Genomic DNA, 26,671 nt, shown 5'->3' on the forward strand with positions numbered 1-26,671 from the left:
TAACTTTCCTTCCAAGGAGTGTCTTTTAATTTCATGGCTGCAGTCACCATCTGTAGTGATTTTGGAGCCCAGAAAAATAAAGTCTGACACTGTTTCCACTGTTTCCCCATCTATTTCCCATGAAGTGATGGGACCGGATGCCATGATCTTCGTTTTCTGAATGTTGAGCTTTTTAAGCCAACTTTTTCACTCTCCTCTTTCACTTTCATCAAGAGGCTTTTTAGTTCCTCTTCACTTTCTGCCATAAGGGTGGTGTCATCTGCATATCTGAGGTTATTGATATTTCTCCCAGCAATCTTGATTCCAGCTTGTGTTTCTTCCAGCCCAGCATTTCTCATGATGTACTCTGCATATAAGTTAAGTAAACAGGGTGACAATATACAGCCTTGACATACTCCTTTTCCTATTTGGAACCAATCTGTTGTTCCATGTCCAGTTCTAACTGTTGCTTCCTGGCCTACATACAAATTTCTCAAGAGGCAGGTCAGGTGGTCTGGTATTCCCATGTCTTTCAGAATTTTCCACAGTTTATTGTGATCCACACAGTCAAAGGCTTTGGCATAGTCAATAAAGCAGAAATACATGTTTTTATGGAACTCTCTTGCTTTTTCCATGATCCAGCGGATGTTGGCAATTTGATCTCTGGTTCCTCTGCCTTTTCTAAAACCAGCTTGAACATCAGCAAGTTCACGGTTCACATATTGCTGAAGCCTGGCTTGGAGAATTTTGAGCATTACTTTACTAGCGTGTGAGATGAGTGCAATTGTGCGGTAGTAGAGATTATAAATCTTAAGTATCAGACTTTGACAAAGACCAGATCAAGAGTGGAAGGTCCTTTGAGACCAGAAGGTTTTGACAAAGAAGGAATATTTATTATTATTGTCTATTATTGAAGAAGGAATACATATTATTTGATTGATTAAGTGTAAAGAAGAAGGTGGGAAACAGTGAAGGAAACCCTCCTCAGTTTGTGGATAACCTTCCAGTTCATGGTTGACCAGTGAGAGGTTCTCAACATTCTGACAGCAATGCGGAGCATATGGCGTGAACTTCCATGTTTTTCTAGGTATTATGAACAAATCCATAATCATCACTTTTCTTGAAAGAATTCTGAAATTAATCCACTGAGGATTATCCCAGGTGGTGTTTTAATAGTATGTTCTAAATCTTTAATGTTTAAATAAAAAATTATATAATATTGCAATTTGCACTGTATTATATCCATAATAGCAGGTACCCTCTAGACCTAAGACGTGAAACAGAGCTGACAAAAGTATTAGTGAAATACTTGAGGGAACTCAAATTAAGCTCACAACTTACCGCTGAATTTTCTGAGATAAACCAGAGATCTTTGGTATGAAAAAATATGATCCTACAGTTTGAAAATTAATCTTAACTAATGCCAAATAAACTGACATGCAATAGATAACTAATGAAAAACATGATACATTTAAAAACATTAAAAAAGATAGTTTTCTTATTTAATCACAAAATTGGAGCTGTCACATATAAAGCATTTTAGGAACTAGATGGGAGGTGGTGTTGTCTAGCCTTTCAAAGCAACATTCACTCCTTAACTAAGGAGCATTGTTTTGATGTTGTTCCAGGGAATAGAACTGTGTGAGTCAGTGGCTTTGGTTCTGTGTTTATAATGCACATGGTCAATTTCAGGCATGCAGTGGGATACGGTAGCTCTCAAGGGGCCATTGAAGAGATTTACTGTTTTCCAGTATTTTATTTTGGAAAAATTTTCCTAAAAGTTTCCTGTCTACAGAATAATTGCATTACATCTGGCAGAGAATCATGTTTTCAAGATTGGTTCCTGCAAAAGGGCCTTCTTTTTTATAGCTGGGGACATTACAAATAGTTCTATTAACATTTCTACAGAAAATCTGCCATGAAATATTTTGAAAAGTTGTGGTACAATTGATACTTAATCTCTTCCACTTCAGAAATTATTTGAGCAATGTCATCAGATGATCCAAATCCCAGTTTACTTTTAAATGTAAAAATGGAACTAGCATTTAATTAAAATTTTATGGACACCAGGTAAGCAAAATGGAGTCTGTAAAATTAAGAAAGTTTAGGTACTTGTTACTGTAACAAAATGAATATATGAAGGCCTTTTTAGAAGAGAAACCTTTATTCAAAAGATTCTGCCATTGTTGTTCAGTTTTCCTTCCAGTTAATTATCAGCTCATGTCTGAGGTTCACATCCATAAGCAATGAGGTCGTTAACTCTGATTTCTGTTTTCTCTTTATTCCAGAAGCCTCCCGAGCTTTCTGAGGATGATACCCGGCTAAAACACGAGAGAGACAACTGTAGTGCCAAAGTCCTGGAATCTATCACCAGCTCTCTTCCCCCAGATCACAAGAACATGGAAATTGAGGTCTCTGTTGCAGAATGTAAGAGTGTTACCGGAATCACCTCGACTCCACATTCCATGGACCACCCCTCCCCTTTCTACTCAACCCCCCACAATGGCCTCCTTGCTGATCACCACGAATCTCTGGATAATGACGTGGCCAGAGAGATCCGATATCTAGACGAGGTGCTGGAGGCCAACTGCTGTGATTCTGCTGTGGACGGAACCTACAACGGCACATCCTCCCCGGAGCCTGGAGCAGCCATCTTGGCCGGAAGCCCAAGCCCGCCCACCCCCGCGGCTGTCCAGCCGGAAGTCACCGAGAGGGCAGCTGGCAGACAGGCTCCTCCGCACCTGGAGCTCCATCAAAGCGACTCTGACACCATGGCCGAGGGCAGAAGAGCCAACGGCCACCCCCCTGAGCAGCCTCGAGACGTATTGGGGGACAGCCTGCAGGTGCCCGTGAGCCCCAGCTCCTCCACCAGCTCACGGTGCTCCTCCCGGGACGGGGAGGTAACGCTCACCACGCTCAAGAAGGAAGCCAAGTTCGAGCTGCGTGCCTTCCACGAGGACAAGAAGCCCTCCAAGCTCTTCGAGGACGACGAGAGTGAGAAAGAACAGTACCGTGTCAGGAAAGTGAGGCCTTCAGAAGAGATGCTGGAGCTGGAAAAGGAGAGGCGGGAACTCATCCGGAGTCAGGCCGTGAAGAAGAACCCTGGTATCGCCGCGAAATGGTGGAACCCTCCGCAGGAGAAGACCATCGAGGAGCAACTGGATGAGGAACATCTGGAGTCGCACAAAAAGTACAAGGAGCGCAAGGAGAGGAGGGCGCAGCAGGAGCAACTGCTGATGCAACAGCAGCAGCAGCAGCCCCCACCACAGCTCTGCACGGCCCCCGCACCCTCACGGGAGCATCCCTCTGTGACTGACCACCCAAAGGAGGACATCGTCACGGAGCAGATAGACTTCTCCGCGGCACGCAAACAGTTCCAGCAGATGGAGAATTCCAGGCAGACAGTGGCCAGGGGCCAGAGTACACCCAGGCTCTTCTCCATCAAGCCCTTCTACAAACCTCTGGGGTCCATCAACTCAGACAAGACACTGACCATCTCCAGACCAGCTTCTGTCGGGGCACCTCCTGAAGACTCCTCAGCAGCCAAGGGGCAGAAAGCCCACTGTGCCCCAGAGAGTCAGTCTTCTGGAGGAGGGGGCCAGGGCAGCACAGCTCCCCAGGGAAAGGAAGGGCCGTACAGTGAGCCCTCTAAACGTGGGCCCTTATCCAAACTGTGGGCAGAGGATGGTGAGTTCACGAGTGCTCGGGCCGTCCTCACCGTGGTCAAGGATGACGACCCTGGGATCTTGGATCAGTTTTCAAGGTCAGTCAATGTCTCTTTGACTCAAGAGGAGCTGGACTCTGGTTTGGATGAGCTGTCGGTGAGATCCCAGGATACCACCGTCCTGGAGACCCTGTCCAATGACTTCAGCATGGACAATATCAGCGACAGTGGGGCCTCCAATGAGACAACCAATGCCCTGCAGGAGAATTCACTGGCCGATTTTTCTCTGCCCCAGACTCCCCAGACTGACAACCCCTCAGAGGGCCGAGGAGAAGGGGTCTCCAAGTCATTCAGTGATCATGGTTTCTATTCCCCTTTGTCCACACTGGGAGACTCTGCGTCAGTTGATGACCCCTTGGAATATCAGGCTGGTCTCCTGGTGCAGAATGCCATTCAACAAGCCATCGCCGAGCAAATAGACAGAGCTGGGTCTGAAACCACCAAGGGTGGAGCAGAACAACAGGGACCTCAAGTAAGTCAAGAGAAAGCTGGCCCCAGGGCTCCCAGCTCAGAGAAGCCTCAGAGCATGTTTGAACCACCTCAGGTGTCCTCCCCTGTTCAAGAGAAAAGGGATGTATTGCCAAAGATTCTGTCTACTGAAGACAGGGTGCTCAGGGAAAGGGGGCCCTCCCAGCCACTGCCAGCGGTACAGCCCAGTGGCCCAATAAACATGGAGGAGACCAGGCCGGAAGGGAGCTACTTCAGCAAGTACTCGGAAGCGGCTGAGTTGAGAAGCACAGCCTCACTCCTGGCCACTCAAGAGTCTGATGTAATGGTTGGGCCCTTCAAGCTGAGGTCCAGAAAGCAGCGGACTTTGTCCATGATTGAAGAAGAGATCCGAGCAGCCCAGGAAAGGGAAGAAGAGCTGAAGCGGCAGAGGCAAGTCTTGCAGAGTACCCAGAGCCCCAAGGCAAAGAACGCCCCATCACTGCCCTCCCGAGCATCGTGCTACAAAACTGCTCCAGGTAAGTGAAGTGTCGCAGGCCAGAGACAGATGCTGCAGAAATCGGTGTTGTTGATTCCAGCTTACAGCGTGGAGCCACCTCTGTGCGTGGCTATCTCAGTGTCATGGAGACACTGGTCCAGGGATCCCAGTGTTCAGAGGCACACAATGGGGATGTCAGAGTGTCTTCTGGAAGACCCTTGAGCCTGGATGGTGTTCGCCGTTCCCCAGAAGGTGTAATGGCTCCTTTCTTGTCCTTCTGCTCTGGCCTTCCTGTAATATGGAGAGTTGTTCTCTGTTTATTGTTCTCTCTTGGTTGAGCTAGGCTGTGTGTGGTGCCGACCTAGAGTCAGCTGTCGTGTGGACTGTGTTGACATCAGTAACTTGACCCTCTGTATCTGCAGTTAAATCAAGCCTATCTGATTTGGGAATGTCTTCTCCTAACCCCTTCTGGATGCTGAGTCTCTTCCCAGCAATGACAGTTATGGGTTGGTATTGCAGATTGACCCCTAGAAGATGTTTCTGTCCATCTTCTGTATAATGGGATTTGTCTTGCCTTAAATCACCATAAAGCAATTACTTTGGAATCAAGGTCATCATATCTATTTGTGTTCTGTGACCCTTTTGGAGAAGTTGAGTTCTCTATGTAAAAGACAAGCCTCTAATCTCCTCCCATTGCTTGGACAGTTCCCTATCTTGAATATTTTGTATAGATGGTTGATGTTAATTTCAGTGATAACTATTGTTGTTACCATTATGGATAACAGTGTGACCAGTAATTTTTATTTCCCATTTGGATATGATGTTACTTGGGGAACCGCACATCCTGCCACAGAGAAGGGCTGCTCAAAGTGTGGTCTGAGCTCATTTATGACTATTCTTGGTCCATGCTAAGCTCAGTCCAGACATTGGTAAAGAGTTTGAAAACTCTTGGAGCAATTTGATACCGTCTTCAAATCCAAGTGTAGAATTTTGTGTTTTTTTTTAAAGTATTGGTCCATAATGGACAGGGCAGAAAAACTATTCCTTCACTGGAGAGAATTTCAGAAGTGTTGCCTTGCCGTATAATTACTGTATTTAGCTTGGTCTATTCAGACCTTGGGCTTCCCAGGTCTATTCAGACCTTGGGTTTCCCACGTAGCTCAGTCGATAAAGAATCTGCCCGCAATGCTTGAGACCTGGGTTCGATTCCTGGGTCAGGAACATCCCCTGGAGAAGGAAATGGCAATCCACTCCAGTATTCTTGCTTGGAAAATCCCAGGGACAGAGGAGGCTGGCAGGCTACAGTCCATAGGGTTGCAAGAGTCGTACATGACTTAGCACTATCTTTCTCCTTTTCTTCTTCTTCCAGACCTTAATCCCATCTTGATTCCTTAATCAAGATCAAATCTATAATGACACAAGTTAACTCTTTCCATATTAACCTTTAAATTTTGAAACAATCTCGAAGCTAAAGGAAAGTCCCCTAATGAAGTACCAATATAGTTTTTATTTAGAAATGTATAAGAGTAAGCTGCCAACATGATGCTCAGTCACCCCCAGTTTTGTAGAATGTCCCTCAGTTTGGGTTTGTCAGATATTTTCACGTGATTATGTTTGGGTTATGCTTCTTGGGGAGGAATAACACAGAACTGATGCTTATTCTCACAGTATTCAATCAGGTAGGATATTGTGTCAGTTTGTCCCATTACAGAGGCAGATGTTAACTTTTTTCACTTAATACTGATTTTGATGGCTTGATTGAAGGAGTGTTTGCCAGGCTTCTACACAGTAAAATTACTTTTTCTTTTTATGATTAACAAATATTCTGTGGGGAAATACTTTGGTGCTCTGTATGTAATCTTCATCCCTCTCTATAATAGATGGTCTCATGGATTCCTGTTATATTTAGTAGGTTATAATCCATTTCTGTTATTATTTTTATCCTTAACTACTCAAATATAGTTCATAGGAGCCCTTTCAAGCTCACTTTAGTGCCCTTTTGACATGTCTCCATTATTTGGGCATATCTTTACTTTCTGGTGCTGCAAAATGTTTCAGTCTCATCTTGTACTTTTCTAACCCTGGAATCAGCCCTTTCAATAAAGAGCATTAGTTCTTGTTAGTGGAGAATGGTGGTATTTTTAGTGGTATTTAGAAACCAAGATCTGGGTGCTTGGTGTGCTCACTGCTATTAGATAGGCACTGCTCCCAGGCACTCTCAATGGTCAGAAGTCTATCTGTTGATATATCAATTAATTGATCTGTCTACCTACCTACCTATCTTACCTACCTATCTACCTACCTACTGAAAACCATGACCTCACCCTGATACCTTTAATTTTAATCTAATACCACATGGTTCATCTTCTCTCTTTGCAGATTTGTAACCTTCTCCTTGGCAACAAGATACCTGGTTCCTATTATTCTTCATTTATCTATTATTTGATCAGTTTCCCCCTGTGGAACCAATCCACTGTTTTCCTCACCAAACATCGACTCCAGAATCACTTTTTAGGTAGACACTGCTGTCCCCTGCACGTTCCTCACCCATCTTGGACCCCAACACCCTATATTGGGTCACCCGTCTCCCTGCCCACCTTGCTCTGGCTCCCACCCACCACTCTGGGCCACTGTGGCTCCTCCCCCGCTCCTTGCAGAAACCTGTCTCAATCAGCCCCACCTAATGGCTTTTGGACTAAATTGTTCAGGAAGGAAAGGGGAGGGAGCAGGAAGAGGAATAGCATGGTGACTCTCCTGATATGTTTCTTAATTCCTTCAAGTTACGGGGTAATAGGCAACTGAGTGAGTGAGGCACAGAAGACTTTCAGGGGAGGTTTTTTGGTCTCTGCTTAATGGTGACTTGCTGGCTTTCCCTAAAGGTCCTTACTTGTCAAGTTCACTTCAAATTCTTGTGGGCTGGCTTGGCACAGAGATGCAGTTGGGCATTCTGTATGTATTCTGGAAAAAGGTTTGGTACCACTGAATTCAGCCCAGTCTGGGGAGCCTACCATCACAAGGGTGTGATTGTAAAGGACCTCCATAAGAGCCTGCAGTCTCACTAATGGAGGAAGTCTTTGCAGGCACCTCAGCAACTTCTGCTCACATGGCAGGCAGATTCCATGGCTCTGATCAGTTACAGCTGTTCCACTTACCTAGAACCTTCTGTACATTGCATATGCTCAGTGGTATTTTCAATTTTCTCCTCTCCACCTCTTAACTGAACCCCTTACCATATTGCTTCCATATTTTTCTAGCACACAAACAAAAATTAAGATATTTCAACACTTTCCTGACCTGCTGTGGTTTGTCAGGCTTCCCGCCAGACTTTTAAACAAGACAGAATCCTAAGGTATGCCCCCTGCAGCCCCATGTTGATTTCTTTATACTTCCGCCTATGCTAATGTTAATCTCCTCCCCCCATATTCCATCCCCACAGGGTTGATTCCTGCTCCTTTAGTAAAATGGTAATTCATCCCTGCAAGCCTGCTTGGGTCTGTGTGTCACACTGAGCACAGTCATGATAATGACCTGTTTTGTAGCTCATTTCTTCATGTTTATCTCTAGAGCCCTGAAAGTAGATGGCAGGACTTCCCTAGAATTACAGCATGGACTGAAAGAAACTGAATGCAAAAGGCAATTTTTTTCTATCCATGCCTGGAAATGTTCAGATTATTGTTTGGCCAGCCAGCTTCTTAATTCGTGATCAGGAAGGAGGCTGACACATCACTCTGAGCCACCAAACTGGACCATTCATGGTGAGGATCAGAACTGTTGGTTCCAGTTTTGGTTTTGTGAATGGAGATGTTGCCGAGTCCCTACTCTTCTACTCTATGTTTCATGCCATTAGAGGGGATTCAGCCAGTTCGTTGCATGACTCATAGTGACAATTTGATATTAAGTGATGAAAAATACACTTTTTAACATCTATAGTAGAAATTAGGCTGGTGACATGTTGGAATCCTAAAATCTTAAGGCAAGTAAAATTCACTGAGAGCCAAAATGTGATAAGGAAAGAGAAGTGCTTTCCAAATATTTCCCCGGGTGTTGAAAAGATACTTGTTACTGCATTTGGTTCTCTTCCCTTTTGAGACTGGAAGATGATGGGATTCTGTTTTCAAAAGTATGTAATCATTTTCAAAGACGAATTATTAGGAGAAATTTTATGGAAATTTAATCTCATTGGTTCTTATGTAATTTTTTTATTTAAAGCTTTTTTTCTTTTTTAATATGGACTATTTTTCAAGTCTTTTGAATTTGTTACAATATCATTTCTGTGTTGCAGGTTGGGGGTGGGTTGGCCATGAGGCCTATAGAATCTAGCTCCTCAACCAGAGATGGAGCTCCCACCCCCTGCATTGGAAGTCGAAGTCTTAACCACTGGATTGCTAGGAAAGTCCCTCTAATGTGATTTTTAAAGGAAGAAGAGTTTAAATAGAGTTTGTGTGGCATTTGTTCATACAGAAGTGAAAAAGGCAGATTAAGTCCCCACCGTCAGGGAACTTAGTTCGGTAATAGAAGCAGCCAACAAAGATAGCTGTTTCATCACAGAGGAGCGTGGAGACCTGTGTTAGCATGGGGCCAGGAAGACCACCTTATGGGGAGGGTAACGAAAGTCTTCCTTTCTCTCGAAACTATCATCTAAGCTTTGAACTGAAGGCGTGGAAGTTTTGTTCAGGGAAAGGGAAAGGATGTTCCAGTCACAAGGAAGGGCCCTTAGAGAGGCCCCAAAGGAAGAGCACATTTGAGGTGCTTAAATAAAGTTAGGGTGGGTTAAAGGAAGAGATATAAAACAAAACAAAAGAAAGTTGATTTGGAGCCAGACGGTGAAGAGCTATGTGAATCATGCTAAAGGTTTTAGATTTTACACTTTATCCTGTGGTCAGTGGGAAGCCAGGGAGGACTTTTCAAAGGGGTGATTATCTCCACACCGCTAAAGCTATCCTGCCTTCATCCGGGAATTGATGGATTTTAAAAGTCATTCCGCTCTCCCGAGTCTGTCCCACGGGCTTCTTTTCTACGTAGGTCTAAAGGCCTGCCACCATTTTGACGAGTGCCCTGGGTTATAAGAGAAGCTATGCTCCCAAGATGTGGGATGGTACTTAGAGAATAAAGGAAGCTCTTCAGCAGGTACTCAACCTCCACACTGCCGTAAAACACCCTTGAGGAATGAGTTTGGGAGGGAAACCCAAACATTTTACTCAAGTTACAATCAAGACCTTTTCAAAATGTCTTTTCATTAGGAAGGGTGTCAACGGATAGTTCTCTCTTTAGTGCTGTGTCTATTATTAGATATCCTGATTACACTTCCCAGTTTTTGGCAGGCCAGAGAAACCCAGTTAGTTAGGTGATGATTAGCATAGCTTTTTGAACTAGTTTGCATTTTCATGCCAGGTGTTGAATTGATTTACCAAGTCAGACAGTTTGCCCAGTAGAACATTCTGGATAGTGGTCAAGGCAAAGATATGAATATTGAGTCCCATAACTTGTCTGTTGAGGTCTTTTAATATGTGGAAAGATGTAATAGTTATACACCTTATAAAAATAAAATTTCCAAGGGTTTTTTTTTTACTTCTGTGGTCAGTTTGAATTAAGATTGCATGTGTGATTATCATTATATTATTATAAAGTTTTTGGACTGGGTACTTTTCTTTTCCCTTCATTATCTTCCACTGTCACAAAGAAAATGTCCTAGGCGGAAAAAAGTATTTATATCAGCACAGTATTCACACAGCAGAGCTTGGTGGCTTCATTCCACGATAAACAGCTGGATTAGGTTGAGTCTCACTTGTTGCTGTTCAGTTGTGAAGTCATGTCTCTTTGCAACCCTATAGACTACAGTGCTCCAGGCTTCCCTGTCCATCACTATCTCCTGGAGTTGCTCAAATTCACGTCCATTGGGTTGGTGATGCTATCTAACTGTCTCATCCTCTGCCGCCCTCTCTTCTCCTGCTCCCAATGTTTCCCAGCATGAGTCTTTTCCAATGAGTTGACTGTACACATCAGGTGGCCAGAGTATTGGAGCTTCAGCATCAGTCCTTCCACTGAATATTCAGGGTTGATTTCCTTTAGGATTGACTCCTTTGATCTCCTTGTATGAGTCTCACTTGAGATGCCCCCAGTCCTCCACAGAGTAGAAGACCTTGTGTGTGTGACTGATGGAAGTATTCCCCCGCCCAGGTCCAGCTAAGAGAGGGCTGTCCTTCAGGAGTGCCTAGGATTTCCCTGTCCTGCTGGCAAGTACAAATTGTGCCACTTCCAGGGGCCCAGCTGACTGTGTAAAGGTTCTTTTTTTGTTCTGTTTTACAATTTTGTTTATTTGACCATGCCACAAGGCATATGGGATCTTAACTCCCCAACCAGGGGTCAGTCCCATGTCTTCTGCAGTGGAAGTGCCTTAACCACTGGACTTCCAGGGAAGTCCTTGTGTAAGGTTCTAAAGCTGAATGTGGTGTCCTACAGACAGTTATATCTACCAACATGTTCCCTGAACTTTCGCTGGTGACACAAGCCTAATCATGCTAGCTACAACTCACCAAGACCTTAACGTTGAGTACTACTCTGATTCCTTCATACACAGTTTACTCCTTTTCATTTTCACATTTAGTCTCCCCAACAGCCCTTCAAGATAGAATCCAAATTATCCAAACTCTTGAGAGTATATTCCATATTGTTCCAGATATAGTCCACATTTTTCTTATGTTAGAAAGGCCATAAAGTGTATGTAGAAAAGCTGTTCAATGCATGTAATAGTATTTAACATACCCAGTAAGGTCCAGGGCAACACCTGTCATCAAATTCAATTTCTGTTGTGAAACTTAGGAAGAGTTAGTTCTATTAAGTGCAATCAGTAAAGACCAAGAAGACGCTCATGCTGGTTCACATCAGGTTTTGTTGCCAAAGAAGTTATGATAAAATTTTTGGGGGGGTGGGGTGGGGCCGGGGAGGGGGTTGGAGTTGTCGCTTAAGGGATCATTAACCTGTGGTATTATTCCGTTTTCAGTAACAGAGCCCAGAGAGATTAGGCCAGTTGCCTGAGGTCACCCAGCTAGCAAGTGGAAAAGCCAGGTTCAAGCTCAGGCTTGTTTGACTTCAGAGGCCATAGTCTTTGTACACTTCTTGTCCTCTGCTGGACCTGCTCGTCCGCTTCTGAGGTCTCTGAGGTGCATAGTAACAGTCCCTCTCTCCACTCAAGTCTCCCTCTCCCCTCTCCCCAGTCTCAGGGCTAACCCCTGTTTTCTCTGGGTCCTCCTACCTCTCCTTTTTGGAGCCATGATTGCTCTGGAGTCCTCTGCTCCCAGTGGTCTAGCTGGATGAATTTTCTTGCAGAGGCCATGAGACAGTGCTACCCTAGTGACCTAGGATGGTTCCTTTGTGCTTTCAGAACTTAATTCCAGTGCTTCAAATTACAGTAGGGAAAACTGCTGGTTCTGTCCCAAAATCTAAGCAGATGGCCTAGGGACTAACATCGTCCACATCAGCCATCTAGCCTGGCTGCTCTTGTGAGTTCTTCCTGAACAAACATTTATGCCCAGGAGGAAACTCGGTCATTCACTCTAGAGAGAGGCTCACTGTTCCTTTCACTGACTGAAAGGAACAGGCACTCAAGCAAGGAATCTGTTTCTTAATCTGAGGATGAGAGGGAAAACGTGTTCACTCCATTGCCTGAACACTTCTGGCAAAGTGGGGCCAGAGCTGACCAAATTCATTTACTAGTGTTCGTTGAACACCATGTCTGCTCTCTGCTTTTGTTCTCTTTTGCTCTTTAAGATAAGGTAGTTCCTTCTGCCTTGAACCAGAAACTCCTTGTATTTTTTGTATCTGAACCCAGCAAATAGGTTCATTAAAAAAAAAAAATGCATGCCATTTGGGAAGGAATTGGTAAGAAAGTTTAGATCAAAATAGTTTGGCAAGGGATGAAGGTATGTGGTGAAATCAGGACTTCTCAAGTTACAGAATTCAAAGTTCTTTTTGGACATTGCCTTCAGTGGTTTTAAAAGGCCACTGCCATGGTTAAACCCATCAGCCTCACTTCTGAGAAGACACAGACTCTGGTCTTTGTTCTGTGACAAGCCTATGATCATGTATTCTGGATTATAGAACTTTGGAAAAGAGCAACACTTCCCAGCACTCCCTTCTGCAGCAGGTTCTGCTGTCACCGCTGATTGTGCTGGGTCTTCTGGTATACCCAGGCTTGTCTGGGTTGTCACCTGCCTTGCTGGGGACACCACGTGGTGCTCCTTTTCCTGAGTCTGGCTACTCTGTGCTCCAAGTTAGGAGAGCTGCTTCCAAAGATTCAGACTCAGTCACATGCAAATCAGTATGCAGTCATGAGCTGAGAATGAAGAGATGAATCAAAGGACCTAATTCTTGTAAAACTCCTGCTCTAATTAATGCCTCATCAGAAATGTGAGCTAGATTTCATCTAAGCCAGGCCTGGGAGCAAGATAGCCGTCATGACGGTTGGCTTTTAGGGCAGGATATGACACTTTCGTACTAACTATGGCGACTTGCCATGTGCTTCCCTAGGGAGACTGGTATTTCAGATCCAGTTCATCTTTGTGAATAAACTACTTACTACTTACAGGGTGGAGGACCATGGACGGTCATGGAAAGTGTGTGCAGGACAGGCCATTAGAGCCCTGGGGAATACATCCATATCACCTGTAATGGTATTTTATTTCTCATGGCCTTGGTAAACATCCAAGGTTTCCCCAAAAGTTGTATGCGTCTGACATCACAGTGTTCTCAGTCCATCTTTTATTTCTCATTACTGAAATATAAATTCATACTAAAGATGGGCAAGGAGAATTATGGGCTTAAATGTGACAGTCATTTCTCTGGATTCATCTCTAAAGGTTAAATCCTGATTCCGCTTCTTGTTAGCTGTGTAACTTACTTACTTCACTTCTCTAAATCTCAGTTTCTTCACCAGTAAAATGGGAATAAAATAGCATCAGCCTCATCAATAAGTTCATAGAGTCAGTGCACAAAAGGCTTCCCTTAAGGGTTATTATTATTTTTGTTGTTATTGCAGTTTTTGTTATGTTTTAGGAAAAGACTTAGAAAACTTTTAGCAGAATTACTTAAGAGTTATTCAGTAGCTATTGGGAGCCTGACATAAATGGCACAGCTTGCTTTATAAAATTGCGTTCTAGTCCTGAGAAGTATTCATCGTTATTTCCTTAGATTTAGTTTCTCTCATAACATCTGAGTTCACAATTAGCTTTCAGTAGTCACCTGTGATTTCAAAAAACAAAGGCCATTATTAAGCATGTTGGGTGAGAATGAAATTACAAATCACTATGAAAATATTTTCTTTTAGGGGGTGGTTGTCTTCTTCATAGAGCCAGGCTCACCATGTTGGTAGAAATGTGTTTAACCAAAAGATCTTGGTCCAGGATTCACTACTTACCATGATTTTCATTCTTACTGGTTTAGTTAAATTTTTTTCTTTTTTTGGTCTTAAACTATATTTGCCCTGGAGATGCAAAACTCTTTCCTTCTCCAGTTTTCCTTTTCCAGCTCCGTTCAGAGAAATGACAACTCATCCCAACTCATCCCTCCTTACCCTGAAGTAGTAATATTTGGAAGTTTCTGAGACTTGTGTCAGCAGGTAGGGATATTTCTCATTTCTCATTTCTGAGCTAGACTTATAGTATGAAGATTCATATCATCGCATTCTCCCACTCCTGGGGCCTTCAAAGGAGGAGATGAAAGGAGCAAGGGTGTGTGGGTCACAGCTGGAACCATACAAGCCAGTGGGATCCAACAAGCAGGATATTCCCTTGTACTGGGAGGAAATGGATTGCAAAACCTAAGTCTGGACTCCTTTCTTTCTGGTGATCTGCGAGTCGTTTAGATGTTTGCAAGCGCACCCCAAGGCTCCGTGAAGAAAGGAGATCATTGAAGGAGGCTTGGGCCAAGGCATGTTATTTGGTAGGCGTCTTTGTTCGGTTTGGTTTTTAAGTAAGAGTGGGTGATGGCTTTCTCTTTTCTTTTGAGAAATGTAGAAACAAAGGATCTTTGATTTTTAAGACATTAGACGCCATGTATATAGAATATGATACTCACCAGAAAGCTAATGTTTGACCGAAATAATTTTCTAAACTTTAGGACTCCACCCTCTTGGCTTCATAGAAGTTAGTCCTGAAGTTAGTTCCTGAAGAGGGAGGGTGTGGGCCGTCAGGAAAGGCAGCGCCTGTGTACGCAGGACATGCAGCCTCCACTCCAGTTCCCTTGAGTGGGAGGAACTGTGGGGTTTTCTCTCTTCCCCCATCAGCACAGGGAAATCCATCTTGTTTGGAAAAGCCAGAAGCAAGTCAAGGTGTGGCTCACTCTCTCCGGACCAGAACGTGTCTTAACTATTTATAATAAACAGGAAACCCAAATTCATGGTTCCTGGTTTTTTCTTCCACCCGTCGTGGGAGACAGCATTTATGAATTGGGAGTGAAATTCTGCTACCCCCTCTGCTCCTCAGTCTGCCTCCCATGTCACGCAGACAAGACCAGTGCTTCTCTGAGGCCTCCAGGAGGGGTTAGCCCAGGGGTCGCCTGGGCCTGTGCTGGCTGGTGAGACACAAGAAAGTCTGGATCTGCCTAGTCCATGAAGTTTAAAGCCTCAACTTTATCTGCTCTTCTTAGCATGAGTAGTAATACCTAAAGGAAAAAAATTCTGGCTTGTTGTATAATTTAAAATTAATTCATGCTTATTGCAGAAAAAATGTAGAGAACAAAGGATAAAGGTAAAAGTGATTTGTAATCCTAACCACTACATGTCTAATTATTCTCATGCACTTACGTGCATGGAAGATAACATTAGGTCTCTATGTGTATTAGTCTACTATTGCTGTAGCAAATCACAAATACAGTGACTTAACAGGGCTTCCCAGGTAGCACTAGTGGTAAAGAATCCACCTGCCAGTGCTGGAGATGCAAGAGATGGTTTTCAATCCCTGGGTCTGGAAGATGCCCTGGAGTAGGAAATAGCAACTTGCTGCAGTATTCTTGCCTGGAAAATTCCATGATCAGAGGAGCTTGGCAGGCTACTGTCCATGGGGCCACAGAGAGTCAGACATGACTGAGCACAGCACAGCACATGGTGACTTAACACACGTTTACTATCTCATAGTTCTCGAGGTCAGAAATCTGAAATGTGTCAGCTGTGGACTGAATTTTGCCCCCCTCAAGTTGTGAGGGCCTAAACTCTGATGTGATGGTAGTTGGAGACAGGGCCCTTGTGAATAATTAGAGTTAGATGAGGTCATGAGGGTGAGGCCACTCATGATGGTATTAGTGCCCTTATGCAGAAAGACCAGAGAGCCCCTTCTCTCACTGAGATGTGTGGTCATGGCAGGAAGGTTAGCCATCTGCACGATAGGAGGGATACTGTCACTAGAACCTGAGCATGCCGGCACCTGTGCTGATCTCACACTTGCAGCCTCCAGAAGGATGAGAAAATCATTTCTGCTGTTAAAGCCACAGAATCTGTGGTATTTGACTTTAGCATTTCAAACAGATTAAAATATAGTCATTCTGGGGTACAGTCAAGATGTTGGTGGGGCTGTGTTCCTTCTAGAGGCTCTTAGGGAGGACCATTTCCCTCCCTTTTCCAGTTCTGCAGGCTGCCTGCATTCCTTGGCTTGTGACCTCTTCCTTCATCTTCAAAGTTAACCGCATAGCATCTTCAGATCCCGCTCTCTGATCCTCCTCCATCTCTTTTATGAGGACCCTTGTGATTACATTTCACCAAACTGGATAATCTAGAATAGTCTTCCATCTCAAAGTCCTTAACTTAATCACACCTTCAAAGTCCTTTTGCCATGTAAAGAAGTATATTCACAAGTTTGGGAAATCAGGGCTTGGGTATGCTTGTGGAAGCCTTTATTCTGCCCACGATAGACTGTTCATCTTACCCTGATTTAGCTTTTACTGTGTGTCATGTGTGCACTTTTTTTTTTTAACTTTTACACAGCTAATAAGTAATGAGCTAGGATTTAAACCAGGCAGTCGAGCTCTAGAGCCTGCACACTTCAACCCCTGCAATATTTCTGCTTTTGTAATCTGCTTTTTCTCTTAATGTATTTTGAGTATCTTCCATGACTGTAACTATTCCTTTAAATTTGAGAGACTAAAACATGATTTATTATGGCTAAATAATACACCAACATCTGAATAAGCCATAACTAATTTAACCCTTGTCCCATAGTCAGATGCTTTTGTTGTTCCACATATGTAATTATAAACAAAGAAACAGTAATAAAAGTTCTTATACATAAGCTTTGTGCCTATACTTAATTATTAGCTGAACCTGTGCCCACAGTTGGTGGTTAATGGTTAACTAGCATAGAATAGTAATTTCCCAAACTGGTAATTTCCCAAACTTGAGATGTTAATAGGGTTTCTATGAAATGAGGTTCTCTAATTAAATAAATTTGAGAAATGCTGTACACCCATCCTTAAACTAGAGATTCACAATCATATTAGCACTAAAACTTCGGAGAAGTCCTCTGGTAAAGAAAATCTATCTTGTTTTATCTTTAAAACTTTCTTTAGTCGAGTATGTCTCAAATTTATTTGACCAATGTCTTTTTGACTGTTTGCAGCATTGAGTACTATCTTACAAAGCTAAGGTAATAGGACATGATTTTAGAAACACAGCTTTGGCATCATCCTGCCAAGTGAAGCTGCTTATCCTCAAACACCTTTAAATGCTTAAATCTAAAATCACTCTAGATGGAATAGTTTGGACAAAATCACATGTAGGACATAAACTTGAGAACATTTTCTACCCTCCACTCCGAATTGCAATCTAGCTTTGTTCTTTTGGTTCCTGTCAGTCGTGAAACTCACATCACCCCTGCTCTGTAAATGTCACGTAGCAGCTCTTGGCCAAGACCAACACAGGTCTGCCCTGAGGTCTACATGACACCCCAGGGATGCCAACTGGCTCCTTTAAGGGAAATGTTTTGTAGAGTATTCTGCCCAGGTACGAAACTAGATAACAGGATGTTTATCATTGAAATAGAGGACACTTCCAGCTACTGTCAGCTGTTCAGTCCTTCCCAGCTGAACAGACTGAGAACCAGTTTTGGTGAGACAAGTGGAGATGGAACCTGAGGGTAGCGGAATCTGGGTTCATGCCAGCAAACACCAGAGATAACCATCACTGTTTGAAGATCCTGATGAATTGTGTCCTAAGGGCCAGGAAATTTCAAGAGGCCCCCCAGGGCTGTAGACAGGATGAGAGAGACCTCTCGGGCCTGTACCGCAAATTACTTGCATCACTTGCTTACTTGTTTGTGTCATGAGGCCCAAACGGTGGTGTCTGCAGTGTCTACTGCTGGGGGATGAGCATGAGACATTTTTCACCATCCTGATCAAGGGGAAAAGGGACTTTCCTGGTGGCTCAGTGGTAATCTCCTGCCAGTGCAGGAGGCATGGGTTCGATCCCTGGTCTGGGAAGATCCCCTGAAGGAAATGGCAACCCATTGTAGTATTGTTGCCTGGAGAACCCTATGAACAGAGGAGCCTGGTTTACTACAGTCCATGGGGTCCCAGAGAGTCGGACATGACTTAGCAACTGAACGACAACAAATCAAGGGGAAAACTTGATTGAGCTGCAAACTAGGTTTTTGATGACCTGTGTGATTCCTAAGATGGGGTGAGAATTCCAGGCTTAGTTGGAACCATACTGGAGGCAGGGTGGTTGGAGATCACAGCAGAGAAGCCCCAGCAAGCTGACTTCCCCCGATATCAACCAGACCAGAGGTCTGGGGGTGGGGTGCAGTGTCTCCTTTCTCTGGGGATCTGTGACTGCTTCTCCTGAGGCTCAAACGTAAGCCTGGTTATCTGAAACCTGTTGTCTCCCAGGCGTCCCCGCCACCTTCTCTGGAAGCTGCCACTGCAGACCTGCTAAGGCAGTCTTTGGTTCCTATTACCCATGTGACCTCTAGTGGTCGTAACTGGTAAAACTGGCTTCAGGGATGGATTTGCTGGAGTACTAAGAAATAAACCGGGGAAGGCAATGGCACCCCACTCCAGTACTCTTGCCTGGAAAGTCCCATGGACGGAGGAGCAGGAAATGGCTTTAATGTTTAATAGCTGACCACTTCTCTGTAGTAACTTTTCACCTTCTGTTATTCTCTTTCAGCACACACCCAATTACATAGTTTATCAACAGTTGACACAATTTGGATTCCAGACCTAACCTTGACTGTTGCTAGCTAATATAATTTGGACTGATGTTAAGCATCTGAGCCTCCAGGGTCTAAACTGTTCAGAGATATCATGACATCCCCCCTGATTACTACATCCCAGGGTTGTTTTAAGGGTCAAATGACATGAAGAAACCTATCATTGAAATGCTGTATAAATGTGTTTGCTGTTACTCCAAAGCTGTTCGTGTCTATGGTTCTGTAGACCACAATCGTTTTATTTCATGTGCTTTGGTGAAGACATTTAAACTCTTTGCTCAGATTCTGTATTGGGAATTCTGTCCCAGTCCACAAGTTATTTAATTAGTGGCTGCTATGTGTATTTCAGTGGACTTACTGGTTCATTCAACAGCCATGAACTCCTGCCTGTGCCAGATGCCACAGTTGGTGCTGGGATCCTGCAGTGACCAGGGCAGACAAGGTCCTGCCCTAGACAGTGTATATTCAGATGAGTTAGGGGAGTTCTTAGCCTCAGACTGAGCTGATTCCTATCTTCAGGTGACTTTATAGCTTAACTGAGAAGAAGAGTTTAAACAACCAGATATGACACAAGTCAAGGTGTGAAAAAGGCTTTACAGAAGTATAAACAAAGTGTTATGAGTCAGGGGTCCTACTGTGGAATGTGTGAAGGGGTGAAGTTTGAGGCAGTGAATACAGACTGTCTTTCTAGGAGTTTAGTACTGGAGGAATGGCTAGTAGGAGATGATTGGGACCTCTTGAGAGGTCAGTTGGAAAGTGACCAACCTGATCTTTTGGTATCTGTTTCTAGTTTTAAAAGAGTTGCCAAATTTTTATGCAGAATTTCCTAGAAAATTGCTCATTCTTACTCCATAGACATAATTATTCTTTGAGATTCCAAATACATAATGACTAGACTCACTGGATGCTTACTGTTCTAAAGATTAACTTTATAAATATTAATTTGGTTCTTGTACCAACTGTATGAGGTAGGTACTTCTATCAACGTGCCAGTTTTATAGATTAGGAAACTGAGATAGAAAAACTTAAAAAAACGAAACAAGTAACTTGCCCAAGGGTATTTTGCTGCTAAGTCATGAATTCAAACCCAAGCACACTGGCTCTAGAACTGCGTGCTGGCCACTGGGCTGTATTATTTCTCAAAGCTTCATTATAAAAGTCAATCAAAATTTTTAGAAATACATACTAAGTATTCCAGAATTATATTGCCTGAGGTCTGAGATTGCTTCAAATATTTTCGTACAGAGTGGTGGGAGGAAGACAGGTAGATAGCATAGATGAAACAGGAGTGGTAAAATCTTGATAATGTTAATATAATTGATAAGTCCATTGGCATCATGATAGCATTTCCTAATTTTCATAATAAAAAATAGAAACCATTTCCAGAGGATTTCAAGACCTTCAAATATTTGTACCCTTACTGTTAATATCAAAAGACTTTTTACCAATGATCTGGGTAATTGAGATCAAAGCAATGAGTTTCATTAAGTTACTAATGTAACGGTGCCAATGTATTAAAAATTAAAAATTTCCTACATAATTGCCAGATGGGCTGGTCATATACTTTTTTTTAAAACCAGTAAAGGTTGATCTTCTTGCCAAATATATTTGATAGAATAGCAAAATGTTTGAGTTAGAGTAGACTTCTAAGACAGCGTCTCCCCGTATTCTCATTTCCTCGCTGCTGCTGCTAAGTCGCTTCAGTTGTGTCCGACTCTATGCGACCCCATAGAGGGCAGCCCACCAGACTCCCCTGTCCCTGGGATTCTCCAGGCAAGAACACTGGAGTGGGTTGCCGTTTCCTTCTCCAATGCATGAAAGTGAAAAGTGAAAGTGAAGTCGCTCAGTCGTGTCTGACTCTTAGTGACCCCATGGACTGCAGCCTACCAGGCTCCTCCGTCCGTGGGATTTTCCAGGCAAGCTAGGGAAGTTGAAACTTGGAGAACCTAAGTGATCAATCCAAGATTAAAGTGGGAACATAACATGGTTGTCTACAGCCAACCTCATGGCTGGTTCATGAGAGAGCAGAAATTAAAACCCAAGCTTCCTGAACTCTGAGGGGCTTCCCACCTCCCATCAAAGGAGCTCTGCCTGGTAAAGTCTTATAGCCACCCACATAGAGATGCAGACCCCAGGCTTCACTTGTGATTCTGGCTGGCTACATCAGGCAGTCTGGGGAGTAAGGCAAAGAAAGATGACTTGCCTTCATCCTGGGTCTGCAGGAGGGGGGTCACGTGGGTCTTGAACCTCCCCTGGTCGTTTCCAAACTTTTGTGCTTTAATAGCCCCGTATATTTTGTGTGTTTTCTCTACATTCCTTGTTTACAGTCCCTATGTCTCTCACAAGGGGCATAGTTGAAAACATCATGACTGTTGAACCTGAAGCTACTTCTCAGAGGTGCATTTGGGGCTCTGGCAATAAAACCCACTCCTACCTGGGCCAGAAGTCAGGGCCAGGCTTTTCCAGAGAGGGTGGGATGCAGGCAGTCGTGACTGCAGTGCCTGACATCACCACACCACTGTGACTGAGAACCTGATCTCATCCTAAGAATTCCTGTTTGGCATCTCAAAAGCTGGAACCTCACCTTTCCCAAGTCTGTCACACCCCTTTCCTACAACATGGAACCTGCGGTTGTTGGCATTCATTCCTTAAGACCTGGGAACTCAAACCTAAATGCTTTCAGGACCATGGCAGGTAAGGTAAAAAAGTGAAGCTGGCTGATCCATGTAAGACCAGGAAGAACAGGCTTAGTTCTCACCCAGGGGTTTTACAACCCCTGCTGTCCATATGAAAATCTCGGGCTGGTCATCTGTCCATCGGTGACCTCTGATGAGAAAGAGCCTGGGAAGGAAACCAGGAGACCTGGATACCATCGCCAGCCTCCTGGTGACTCAGCAGAGCCTTCCCTTTGCAGAGCCTCAGTTTTCCTTATCTGTAAGAAATGGGCCTTTAAGATTCAAATAGAATACATGTCCCCAAAACAACCAGAGCCAATGTCTGTCTATGTGTCTGTCTGTCTGTCTGTCTGACATATTTGCGAAATGCTTGACAGGTCTCTTTGGTCTAACTGACTTTAGAACCAGTTTCCTTGAGGTCTTTGTTGGATGCATTTGTGACATTAATCCTTAAGCACTTGGATCCTTGTAATAAAATGACCTGCACTTAACCATCATTCTGGTACCACGCTCTATGTCACAGGTTGCTTTTTTGCCAGTGTTCTCTTCTTTCCGAAAGCTGTCATGAGCAGACAAGCTTATTAGAAAGGGTGTTCTCTTCGTGTTGTTTGTTTCAGGGAAAATAGAGAAAGTCAGACCTCCTCCATCCCCCACACCTGAAGGTCCCAGCTTGCAGCCTGACTTAGCCCCCGAAGAGGCTGCCGGATCGCAGCGGCCCAAGAATCTGATGCAGACCCTCATGGAAGACTATGAGACACACAAATCTAAAAGGCGCGAGAGAATGGATGATAGTAGTGTAAGTTTCTCCTCTTTCCTCTTTCCTGCATCCAAGGGTGAACGTCGGCCTGGTGTATGGTACTGTGGATCAGGCTCTGATGTGTGTGCGGGTGTCTGGCCAGCATCATGGGACCAGAACCAATTTTCAGATGTGTGGTTTTAACATGCCTGGAGTTGGGTTGGGGTTTGTCTTGTTTCTCAAAAACATTGATCATGCAAAGAGTGGGTCTTTTTACTGCCAAGTTTTGGTCTGAATCTACTGGCACAGCTTGTACATGAGATATGGGATGTGTAGAAAGATACCACGCAGGGGGAACACAGAAAGAAGGACGTAAGCTCCCTGAAATCACCCACAGACACCAGGGAGCTGACCGCAGCCATTGCTCGCCTGCTCTGTATAGATGTTATTTCTCTAGGCAGGAGTCCCCAACCTCTGGGATCTAATGACTGATGATGATCTGAGATGGAGTTGATGTAATAATAATAATAGAAATAAAGTGCACAATAAATGTAATGCACTTGGATCATCCTGAAACCATCCCCCCATCCCGACCCTGGTCCATGGAAAAATTGTCTTCTGTGAAGCTAGTTCCTGGTACCAAAAAGGTCAGGGATCGCTGCAGAGACCTGTGATGAGGCTGACCCTTCAGTGTCAGCTCCGGGCAGTCCTTGTAAGTGGTACCCAGTGCTCGGAAGGCTCAGTATGTTTCGGCTGCTACCAAGCCCATGTGTACAGTGTGTCAGGAAAGAGCCTTTTAAAATGACAGTTAAAAACCACACGGCTACCCTGCTACCCTCAGCTCCAAGAACTTTGCATGTGATGTGCCCATCAGCCGCAAAGAAAGTCGTCTGCTCTGTGGTTTCTTTCTCTAGTAAGAGACTTCAGAGCCCTTGTGCCCCACAGCCTGCACAGCCAGGAGCCTGGGGATCAGCCTCAGGGGTCCATGTCAACCTCGGAGTCTGCTGGCTTCTGTCTCTTAGCATTTATTGAGGTAACCACCTCCTCCCCTGAAATAGCTCAGGTCAGTTGAGGATATGCCCCAGTTGACCCAGGACAGTCCTGGTTTCTGCCTCTTATCCTCGTGTAATTATTAATAGCATCCCCTTTCCCTCTTAAAAGTGCCCCAGTTTGGATGATAAATTCTCTGCTCACCTTAAACTTGAACACAACGGGGCTCACAGTAGGAGTTCCATGCTGATTAACTGCCTTGCATATTCTAGTTGGCTGAGTGAAAGGATACTGAACATTTTAGTGGTAAAGAAAGTGAATGTGCCTGTGGCAGCCGAATGACCCACTTGGTGTCTCTCAGCCTCTTACCTGGGCTTGTACCTCAGTTGCTTGGAAAGCTAACCCAGCTCCTCTCGTGGGCTGGAGTATTTCTGGGCTGTTTCCTGTATCGTACAGTGGGATGGGCCTGGCCCTTGATGGCTGCTGCTGAGGTTTCCACCACTGGGGCTCCTTCTCTGAGCCTGTAAGACCCTTTCTGTCCTTCTTTGAGCCTTTCTTAAAATTATGGAGTTAACCTTTAGGTATTTTCTGGAGCCTGTGACCATGTTGAAGCTTGGGGCTGTATGTACGATTTCACACTGTGTATCGGCAACCTTGGTGGAAGTTGGCTGGGATGTGGGGATACGGAGGAACTAATGGATTACTTTGCATGTGACCCAGACGAGTGATTTTGAAGCACCCCCTCTGTATCTCTTGTGCATGCCTTTTGTGTTGAAGGGCAGGTGTCAGGGGAAAACGCCATACCTGGAAGTAAAGAGCCTGCTCGCACTCATGTCATAGGCAGAGATGAACAGACTCTGACACTTAGGCAGCCACCTGACGTATTCAACTCAGGTTGGATTTCCCCCTTTGCATGAAGGAAGCTGCTTGGAATCGGCCTTTTAATACTGATTGCCCTTTACTTACACACTCCTGTCTCTGTTTTATTTATTTTTTTCAAGTATATCAACATTTTAGATAAGGAAGAAACCTACTAAGCAAACTGTTCATATTCCCAGATCTCAAAGTCAAGGCCAAGTGTTCTGCACTGTTGTTGATACTGCAAGAGAACCAAGTTTTTCGCTGTTGAAAGTTCTTAGGGATAGAAAAAAAATCTATCCAACCTACTGTATCTCTTTTAAGAGACCCAAATCTGGAAGAAACAAAAGAACAGTATATTACAGTTCTTTTGAAAGAACTGTAGTATACTGTTCTAAAGCAAATGAATGATCATCAGTGAGACTTCATCTCAGAGCCACCTGTTAACCTGTCTTAGTCCTTTTGATTCAGGGAATCTTTCTATTGTGTCACCATCAATCACTGCAGAATATGTTGAAGTTTACCTGTAGGAATGAACAAGCCTTCATCTCTTTTCCTAGCTGATCTGTGGCCTTTCTTTAATTGTCTTTCATACCAAAATATTAACCATAGGGAGCAGATGGATGGCTTGAAGCCTGAATTTTGTCACTGGCTTCCCTGCCCCAGAAGCTGGTAATTCTGTTCTTGCTCCATCCACATACATGATCCTCAGGGTAAGATGTGGCTTCTTAGCTCCTCCAGCTTCTATCATCCTAAGTCATCTGGGTCCATTGTGACTCAGCACTTGGGCCTGCCACCATTTCTTCCCCAAAGCCACTCGGCAGCTATGAGTCACTCACGTGTGATCAGGACCCAACCACAAGTGTTCACCCTTAGGAAGTGGCAAGTTCTTTCTGAACTGAATGAAGAGAATTCTTACATACTGTACTTCCCAAGGAGAAGGCAGGCTTAAAACCAAGACTGGGATGTGTGCGTAGTGATGCGCTGGGTACAGTGATGTTAATGAGGATGGGAGGAGAGAAGAAAGAGAAGACAAATGTAGCTGTGCCTGCAGTTTGCATGAGTAGTTTTTGCCAACTTATCTGGGGGAAAACCACTGATCCTTACCATCAAAACAGGTATAGCATCCCTCCACCCCAGAGTAGCACTGGCATCTGGAGACCTGTCCCTAGTTCAGGACCTTCCATTTCCCCACTTGATAAAATATCATATGTGGGATAGGAGGGAAGACTCTGGCTCAAGGAGTCCCTGGCAGGCAGTGGCATGAGGCAGCTGCGGAGTATATAGTGCTCTTTTTCATACTCTTCAGCTAGCCTCTCTCCTCCTCAAACCAAAGTGAGGGCTCAGAGAACAACAGAAGGTGAAATATGAAATCATGAATCTCTCTTTCTGGGAACATCTGCCCAGGAGTTGATGTGAAAGTCATCTGTGGATGTTTTGCTTCATTTTGCAGTTGGGGATGAAGTCAGTGACAAGGAACCAGGAAAAAAATCCCTTTTCTGAAAAAGTGACCCCCAAATGGCCATCCTTGTTCCCCAGCTCAGACCTGGGGCACAGTAATGCTTCAGTAGCAACGGTCTTCATCCGCCTGGGCTGGGGCCTTCTGCTTGGCGTGGTCACTGATGAGTGTCACCACGCTTGAGGTTCAGCCAGGCTCTACCTCTTAGTACCCCCTTGGCTAATTTAGGGGTAGGAGGATTGCTAACCCCAACCCTACGCACTTACCCTGGGCTGTTTACCGGGCTGTTTACCAGCCTTTAAGGACTCTTGTGAGAATTAGGAAAAGGCACGCTTTTCTAAAACTCTGTGAGGGTGCAGTCCTGAGTCGGCTGTGCAGCTGGGGAGGAGACCGGGGCACTGAGCTCAACCTCATCCATCCCCCACCTGGTGTTTTTGTGCAGAGCAGCCGTCCTGCTCGCAGTATAGGTTTCTCTAATCCGGAAATGTTATCTTACATGGAAATGTCCCCTTATCTGGGCCTGATGCTGTCTCTGGTCAGTCATGCAACTCATAAGGTCCTAATGAATCATAATTTCCTGTAGGGTTTCTTGGTACCTTGCAAAGGAAGGATATTGAGGCAACACTGTTTTTCTGGCCAGTTTTTCCTCCAACCTGACCTAGTCTCAGAAGGCAATGAGTTCTTGAATCAGGAGTGCTCTTGAACTTGTTTGGTAGACTTGCTTTCCCTTTCTCAATGGAAGGGGTGCTGTGCTGAGTCCAAAGTACAGCCTCCTGGGCTTTTAGCCCCATCCTCAGGCCTCGCACTGAATCTACCCTTGGTGGGTTTTCCTGTGTTCTCTTTCTTTCTCCTTTGCCCCCAAGGTAGTTATGAGAGGGCTTTCAGCCTTTCCTGCCTGTCTTGGAATAAGAGAAGGCCTTTTCGATTCCTGGGTTAAACCAAGGTCTCTTTGATTCCTGGGTTAATTCCTGGGCTAGAAGTCACTACTTTTCCAAGAATTCCTGACACACACTTCCTTCCAGACCAAGACATCTTTGACGAATTCTCGCTGAACTGTCCCTGGGTGGGCGGAGGAAGCTTGTCTGCCTCCAGTGCCCCTACGCTGCAGGCTGAGAGTTCAGTCACCCTCAGTG

General features: G+C 44.4%; 1 protein-coding gene across 10 annotated transcripts in view; it reads left to right on the forward strand.

Annotated features, from left to right (window-relative positions):
• Window positions 1-26,671, forward strand: part of PALM2AKAP2 (PALM2 and AKAP2 fusion) — a 511,493-nt gene that overhangs the window by 474,597 nt on the left and 10,225 nt on the right. For 8 of the 10 annotated variants that reach the window (XM_061426455.1, XM_061426454.1, XM_061426449.1 and 5 more), the window contains 2 exons: window positions 2,268-4,668; window positions 22,113-22,291. In XM_061426455.1, coding sequence (XP_061282439.1) covers window positions 2,268-4,668; window positions 22,113-22,291 — 2,580 coding nt within the window. The remainder of the gene's footprint in view (window positions 1-2,267; window positions 4,669-22,112; window positions 22,292-26,671) is intronic. The other 2 variants (XM_061426452.1, XM_061426453.1) reach the window with 1 other exon arrangement.

The sequence above is a fragment of the Bos javanicus genome, chromosome 8 (genome assembly GCF_032452875.1).
Source record: "Bos javanicus breed banteng chromosome 8, ARS-OSU_banteng_1.0, whole genome shotgun sequence".
Lineage (NCBI taxonomy): Eukaryota > Metazoa > Chordata > Mammalia > Artiodactyla > Bovidae > Bos > Bos javanicus.